Source organism: Arachis ipaensis, chromosome B5 (genome assembly GCF_059453495.1).
Source record: "Arachis ipaensis isolate K30076 ecotype BB chromosome B5, ASM5945349v1, whole genome shotgun sequence".
NCBI classification, from domain to species: domain Eukaryota; kingdom Viridiplantae; phylum Streptophyta; class Magnoliopsida; order Fabales; family Fabaceae; genus Arachis; species Arachis ipaensis.
In genome coordinates, this window is record NC_142440.1 from 143,539,030 (window position 1) to 143,548,048 (window position 9,019).

Consider the following 9,019-nt stretch of genomic DNA (forward strand, 5'->3'; position numbering starts at 1 on the left):
TCATCTACATAGAAAAAGAATTAATAGCTACTTTTAACACAAATTTAATAATAATAGATTAATTTAAAAATAAAAAATACATCAAATAGTCTTTTCATAATATAAAATTGTAAGTGATAATTTTTGTATATTGTTGTCTTACTTTATTCATTATATATATTTTTATTTACTTATAAGATTATTTTATTATTTTATAAAAAGAATTATATAACATATAAATATTGTATATGCATGTCAACAAAAACAAAATTAATAGTATATTTTTTATTTAATTGGATAGTATATATATATATATATATATATATATATATATATATATATATATATATATATATAAAAATTAAAATTATATATTAATTTTTATTTAAAATTTATTATTAAAAATAACAATATAAAATATTTTTAGTAAATCAATTAACATCTCCTCCCTAAATAATTAATCTAGCTCCTCTCATGGCATACATACCTGAACTTTGAGAAACTAAAGTGTGGGTTTTAGCAACTTTGTAACGAGAAATTCTCCCTCCTTTTTTTTTCTTGGAAATTAAACTCCAGAAAATTTTAATTTTCTAATGTACATGTCAACTATTCCTAATGGCCACAATTATGCAACCATCACCGGGGGATCGTGCACTCCATATACCAATCTTTATTGTGAACATACAGATCAATTCCAGCCTTGTTGACTTATCAAGTACTGCATACTCGGAGATCAAAATCATTTTCTTAATCCAAAGAAAACCTTAAGTCCACACTTATTTAAAAATGGAGAAAAAAAATACATGATCCATTATAATTATTTTGTAAAACAAACAAAAAATATCTTAATCAGAATTATATAAACAGATAAAATTATCTTTATTTAAAAAAGAAAAAAGATACTAGCTATTATATCGACACCGTAATTAATGTTACTATTAGATAAAACATAGTAGAAGAAAAGAGTTAACTAATAATGCTATACCAATATTCTAAAACTTTAGAATCACCAAGACTTAGAGGAAACTGATGGAGTAGTTTCTCTTCCCAAATTTTCATAGCAAATTAGGAATAAGTTGTAAACATGTTTTCATTATTATAACAAGAAGGAAAAGAACTTCGGAAAATTTACAGTAACTCGTTGCCAAATCTATCATATACACCCAATACGGAGAAAAAAAAAATATATAATATGAGAATATTAGTAAAATAAAAAATAAAGACTTAATCACCATTAAATTTATATATAAGCTTGACCTGCTTCGATTTAAAGGTAATTAAGACTCTAATTTTTTACTAAACCAACTTTTTCACTTTAAAAAACTTGTTTTTGCCAAATTCAATTGTAAGAAAAAAAAAACATTTAAATATATATATATCATACTAATAATCAACGTTCTCTTCATCTCCCAAATTGGCAAGTATGGCTCTTCCTCTTAATTATTGAATCTGTAGATTGTTTGATCATGATTGATCGATCACATGATGGAGCAATTGTCAGGGTTTGATTCATAAACAACCCTATTGTAGTAGTAAGGTGGAGGATTGTACGGTACATAGCACCTTGGACAAGTGCACCAGGGAGGGCAATTATTAGCATAGCATGGTTGTGGAAGAGGCTTACAACGTTGGCCATCACACGTAGGACTTTTGCACTTGAAGCATATAACAAGACACCTATTCCCATCACACTTTGCACTTTGACACTTTGAACATACCAACACACACCTGCATTTGCATTTAGGGCTTTCGCATTTCTCGCACTTGTCACATTTGCCCTCGCATTTTGATGAGCATACAAGCACACATTTGCAATTACCCGAACAGTTGGTGCACGACGACGGCGAAGACGATGGGAGACACAAAACGGCACAACATTTGTTCTCCTCCTTCTTCTTCACCTCTTCTACTTTAAGAATCGCCACACACTTGAACTTCTTGTTCATTTGGTTGATGAGACAAATCGTGTCCACATTGTTGCCCGTCACCACCACACGGTCATTGTCGTCCCCTTCTAATGCCACCGAAGTCACACCTGTCTCATTTGTACATTAAACATCTTAATAATTTATTGAGTAATTATCCAACTCAATCTTTAAAATAAATTAGATAAGGGTTATGTTAGATAACTAATAATTTTTTTTGAACAATATGAACAACTATCAATCAAATTAAAACACACTACACCTCCAAATTACATATCTAAATCTTAATATTAGAATAACCATCCGCACACCTAGTGAAATGAACATCAGATATATCCATTGTTCACATTGTTTAATATTTTCATTGTCTACCTATACTTTTCCATTAAATAATTATTCTGTCGAAAAATGAATGGAGGACTGACTTGTTTATTGGAGTAAAACTTTAGAGATATTTTTGTGTATTAATTTTTGACAACTACTCCAATGAAGATATCAAAAACATCTTCTTATAATGATCTTGGTTTAAAAAATATAACTTATTTATTTTACCACACTTTAAACAAAGATAATATTTTTATAACATATGAAATTAAGCTCTAAAATTTATCATCCAATAGTCAAAATGAAATATCTTTATACGAAGATAATTATAAAATCTTTATTAGAATATTCACCTTAATTTTTTTGGATTAAAATATCCGTTTTTACTAATTTAAATAATTACTCTAATTTATTTTGTGAAAACTCACATACAGTTATTTTTATATTATGAATGAATTTATTAATTGAGAATTATTAGATGATTTAACATATTTGATTAAATTATTATCTAAAAACTTTCAACTATCAACTTCATATAAAAACAATTAACAACTGCATGTGAGTGATGATTTGTGCATATACATATAGAAGATAACAATTTGTCTAACCTTCTACAATGTGCGCTAAAATTAAATTTGGATTTTGTTTTATCAAAATTGGGTTGACGATGATGATATGATATGATACTATAGACATAAACGTTAAATTCAATAATTATGCTTAATTCATGTTATCAATTTTGTTCATCTATTGAAAATTATTAGCGTGGCGCGCAAGGCGGCATAAAGGTAAGTAATACTTGATTTACCTATTATTAGAGTAAACATTTTAACAATTTTTTTATTATTTTAGAAGTTTTTGAAACTGATTGATTCTTTTTAGCTGGATTAATTTGGCTTGTAACAGTATTTGTTAGGGGTTTAATTACCTTATAATAAAATTTGTTAAGAATTTATTTACCCAATACACATATTAAATATTTTAGTATAAGTAGTGATAAAAAGATCAAGCTGACTGATTGAAATAATTCTCAAAAGTTTTAAAAGTAATAAAAATTTATTGGAATTAAAATGTCTAATCTAAAATTTGTTGAGACCAATTTAGGTGTATACTTATAATTATATTATTGTCTAACTTGTCACGTTAATAGCTGCCTGATGAACTCTTTGTTTGTTACCATTGATAACCCTGTTTCCAATGACGAATTTAGGTACACTCTTTAATTTGATTGAATCTGTGTTAATATCTTGAATTTATATATGACCCAACTTATCCAACATATCCTAATATATATGGCAAAAACATGGTTTAATTTGTGTATTTTTCTAGATAAATAACATACACAACTCTTATGAGTCTTATCTACTCATATAGAAAATTATATTATTAATTTGTGTCTTTTTGGGGATATTTTTTTTTATAGGAACATCTTAATAATAGTTGCTTGGAAAAAGAAAAATTAAACTCATTCTGGAAGAATATTATTTTAAGGATAATTTATAATATATAAAAGTGATATGCATAATTAACATTATTTCCCTTCTAGATGCTAAATTAATAGACAGATAATAAAGTAGTATATATATATATATATATGAGAATCGATGGCATGATATTCACCTTTTACCTCCGCAGCAGTTTTCAGCGCCTTGTTTCTGCATTTTTCACAATCCATTTGCATCCTCATAACTATTTTTTGCTGCATGCAAAGTTACATACAGTTTCATTTATAGATCTATTATTTATTGAGAAATTTGTCTAAAGGCTATATAATAGATGAAAAAACAAGATACACAAAACATATATAGTTCTCAACATTATTACTTACCTTCATGTTTGCTTAATGGAAACATGCAACAAAGTTGTCCTATGCTTTGGAGTTAAGTGCTGGGTATATGCATGTTTATATATAGATATGTATCTATATGTATATATGGGTGGCTTATTAATTTAATTCTAGTTATATACCTTTCTTGTTGACTTGACTCACACTAATAAACACCCACAAGCTACATGAGAACTGGCCCCTATGTGTCGTACTGAGAAAAATGTTAATATAAGAGATTATTTTTTTTTTTCCTGAAAAGAAAAGAAATTCCTTTTTAATTTGGACCAAATGACCAATTCAAGTGGATCGGACAAGTTGAATTTGATATACTATATATATTATAAATGGTACAAGTTTTTCATATAATATATACTTTAGATAGTAAACGGATTTATACTCCACTAGTGTATTAATAAAAACGAATATAAACCAATCATAATTATTTGTTAGTTTCCAAGAGATGGATATCCAAGAATTATGACTATTGACTCAATCATGATGTAATTATTGATTAATCATAGAGGATTGAAACCTTCAAAAATCGGTATGAAAAGTAAATGGATGATATTAAGAAGTAAAATTAAATTAATTATTTGCATTAATACAATTCGCTAACTTAAGAGTAAAATCCTACTCTAATTTCTAACTATTACTCAAAATGACTATTTGTTTCTCATTGAAAAATAATAATGTAATTTATAACTAATAATTTCATCACATTTTTTAGTATTTTTGTTAAATTTTTTATCTAAAATTAATGGATCTTACCTAATATTAAGTAATTATGTGTCAATAATTAACCATTTTAAGAGACAAAATATCTCCTGTCATGTCAATAATATGCTGCAATAAAGTAAGATAAGTAAATTTTTGAAAAATTTTTTAATGAGACACTTAAACCAATATAAACACATAAACCCATAATGAACTATAAAATAGGACAAATAAATACCCTAAATTTTAACAAGTCATTTTTCTTGCTGATACATTGGTTGCAGGTCTTAATTGGTGGTAGCCTCAGTTCCTTGCTTCTTCTTTTTAAGTCGCAAGAATTTTGTTTGATGAAATGTGCAAGAAATGGTTGGTCTCAGATAGTGTTACCTTTACCACTTTGATTGATGAGCAATGCTAATATGAAAAAATAGATTTGGCCTTGAAGAATTTTCAGGCAATGATCAATTAGGGCATTAGATTAGACTTAATCACGTACAATACATTGATCAATAGCCTTTGTAGGATCTGCCATTGGAAAGAAGTTAAAAAGCTTGTGGATGATGAGCGAGAGATGTTTAAAATCTCACAAGATCACATTCACAAAACTAATAGATAGATATTGCAAGGATGGAGACATAGAATCTGCATTGGAGATTGAGAGAATAATTGAAGGGGAAATTAAATTTGATGAAGTAGTTTTTACTGTGTTCATATCAAGACTTTTCAGAGAAGAAAAAAGAGAAGGAAAAGCAAGGAATTGAGCCTGTTTCCAACCAAAGCTAGCTACCAATGCACTAGCAGGTACAATGTCTTGTTGAAATTTATAATTATTTGTTCTACTTTATTGTTCATTATGGATTTACGTGTATGTTTCACTTGATTTTTGGTAACCTAGTCTTGATAGGGTGTCTCCACAGGATGTTGAATTAAGCATGTATTAAGATCTCAATTCGGAGAGCAGGTACGACTTTTCTAAAAAAGAGTAGACTCGACCCAGAAATTACTTAGCATTCGTGTTGAAATGTATGAGATGCTTGAATTATGACAAATAATAAAGAATTACAGTAAAACAGATGAAGCTTTAAATTTGAAATTGAAAGAAAGCAAAATGCTTGAAGAACAGAAGTAAAAATAAAATGCGTAAAGTAAATAATGAAAAGAAATGAAAAAAAAATAAAAGAGAAACAAATAAAAATAGATTTCCAATACTCACATGCACTTGTGTTCATAGTCTTTTGTTACGTTGCTGGAACTAGGAATTTTGGCGGAGGCTTATGTGTGATGATAATGATCTAGTATTTTTTAAGAAGTTTCATAACTCTTTTGAGTTTCTGCTATTTATAAACCATGGAGATAGACTTGACATGGAGCATGTTGTCCATGATCTTACTTCTTTCTTTTTTTCAGCAATGATCTTGCCTTGATCATGAAGAATCTTCACCCCCAAGTTTTGACACCCACATCTTTCTTGGTCTTCAAGTCCCATGTTCCTTCAACTTGCTCCTCAAATTTCGCACTCATGTCCTCCACTCAGTTTGAAGATCGAGTAGCAAGTCTTGATACTCAAGGAAATGCACTAACTACCTTTTGATTTCGATGCTCTTTGTACCATCTTTCTTCGACTTTAACTTGTCCGTTTTTGCTTTTGTAGTTGAAATTATTAACAGTCAAAATGTCCTCTTGTCGAAAAAAATTTTTTTTGTACCAACAGTATCAATGTTTATAATTAGTTAGGAGTGTAAATGTCTTATTAAAAAATTTTTAAAAGTTTATTTGTTCTATTTTATAACAATATATTATTAATATGACAGAAAATATCTTATCCCTTGAAATAATTTTTTGATATCTAATGAGTTAACATTACAAGTAAACAAAATTTATTAACTCTAGACAAAAAATTTAACAGATAGTCCAAAAAAACTGACGAAATTAATAATTATAGGAGATGCATTATCATTTTTTAATCACGGAAGAATAAATTGTCATTTTGAGCAATAGTTAGGAGACTGAGTGGAGTTTTACTCTTATACTAAAGTCGCATAAGCATTTTTCATATATCCATTCGCTACAGTCCAGCATTCCAGATGGATCTAAGTAGGGGTAGTAAGCGGAGAAGTCCGCCCCACCTAGTGAGACGGTCCTAGAATCCTATCCAGCCCCCGCCTAACTGCAGGTTGGAGGGCTGGCAGACTAAACCCGCCAAAGTTCCTCTTTTTTTTTTTTTACTATTAACTACTAAATAATATATATATATAATTTCACAACCATATTAATAATTTATAATTTCTAAAGACATAAAAAAATTATATTTTTTATATTCACAAACATTAAAATCTTTGTGATTATAAATATCTAATAAACATAATTATAAATCAAATTTTCATTCAAAACATAATTATAAATATTATCTCCAAAGTTTTTCTGTACCAAATACATACACTTCCTCCTGAAAATACAAGTGGACCAGTAGCCATCTAACTCGTATCATGTCAGCTATAAATCCCGCCAAATTCGATATGAATCTAGTAAAATTTTCTGGACACACATGCACTATAAATAAGAAGTAGAATATTCATCCTGAGGTAGATATGATTATTTTCCTAATCATTATACTTTTTGGACAACAATTGACTTAATTATTGGAATCCGTTACAAAATCACTTTCTGATAGAACTAATTAATAATAAACTTATGGGAAAACAAGAAAGGGTCAAATGAAAACAACAATGAAGGGCAAAGTTGTAAAAGAATAAAAATAATAGCTAATTTAAAAAAAATGTTTTTTTTTCATCTCAAATATTAATAGGTTCTATCATTAAATAATTGGTTAGAATATACTTAAATATGTTTCATGTGCGAATATAAAACAAGATGCAGGATACAATCAAAGAGTAAGGTGTTATCTAGTAAAGTAGTTTGAAGTCTGCATGTAACTATATTAGAATGGTTACAAATTGAGGTTAATTGGTTAATCAGAGCTATGCAACTTGATTTTAATAATCAACATTCTATAACCAACTTTGATTGATTTTTAGTAGTTGGCTCACTAATCTGCTTAAATAAATGTTTTAAATTCTGTCTTATGTATACAGCAATTTATTGGCCAATGACAAATCGCTAAATAAAACTTTGATCCACCGTCACGGATTAATCTTTGATCTGTCGAGTTGAGAGATACATAAAAAAAAATAATGAATTTCAAAATCTCAAATAATCAATTAGTATACATGTAACATATTATGGGTTGATTTTCAAAATCTGACAGCAGCATAGGTGTTTAGTAATTAATTATAACAGTTTGACTTTTAATAATTCAAAGTTCCCATCCATCGTTTACTTCATAGTTGATTCATTGATATGTCAACCACTTATATTTTCGTAATTGTTCATAGTTGATACAGCTATATATATAGTTATATTTTAACTTCACAATTACATATTCTCTTATAAAATAAAGATCTAGGACATATATATAGCACAGATATATTTATTTTACAAGCAAAAAAAAATAGGGATGGAATCGTTTGCAGAAAAACACCTTACAGATTGAATAGCATGTCAAATTTCCAACCATCTCTCGAGTATGTTGTGACAATCTTAGAGCAAATGTATAACAAAACATTATTAGTTGGATTTGGATTTTTTATTTGTTAGAGACAGATCAGTTTAAGTATTTCCTGAAAAATCAAAGACACCCAACATTAAGAAAGCCACAAGTATAGGCAAATTAGAAGGGATCTGTACTTTTGGAAGCTTCCTAAGTGATACCTAGGTGTACCAACTAATAAGAATGTAGTTGGTCAAAGTCCACCATAATATCTTTATTATCTAGCTAGTGGTAACTGGTAAGTATGAAAAATAAATGCTAGTCAACATATATAGCACAAAATATCAATCTCAATTATTAATATTTAGCTGTTATCAAGGTTTTGAGAAAACAGAGATTTAATTTGTGGGGAACCATAGTGATGATATGAATGAACATGCATTATTGTATTGATATGTAATGTGAATACAAGTTGTGTCAATTGAGAGAGGACACCGTTTATGAGTTGTAACTAACTCGGATGATACAATCGCTTATCCCTAATAATCTATCTAATTCCCTTTACACCTATGCTAAGAAACATTAAAGTTGATAATATAAGAGCAAATGATCCTCTCGTTCCCGCGAGATGTCTAAACTAGACAAAAATGCATGAGCAAGAAGCTAAGGGAGTTAAATCGTGTTTTTTACTTTTTTTTTTAA

At 28.4% G+C, this 9,019-nt stretch overlaps 1 protein-coding gene across 1 annotated transcript; it reads right to left on the bottom strand.

Annotated features, from left to right (window-relative positions):
• Window positions 1-1,457: 1,457 nt before the first annotated feature.
• LOC107644250 (uncharacterized) lies at window positions 1,458-3,933 on the bottom strand. Its single transcript, XM_016348066.3, has 2 exons — window positions 3,849-3,933; window positions 1,458-2,014 (listed from the first exon to the last, which is right to left on the bottom strand). Exons 1-2 carry the CDS (start codon window positions 3,931-3,933, stop codon window positions 1,458-1,460), a joined length of 642 nt encoding a protein of 213 aa, XP_016203552.2.
• Window positions 3,934-9,019: the final 5,086 nt, after the last annotated feature.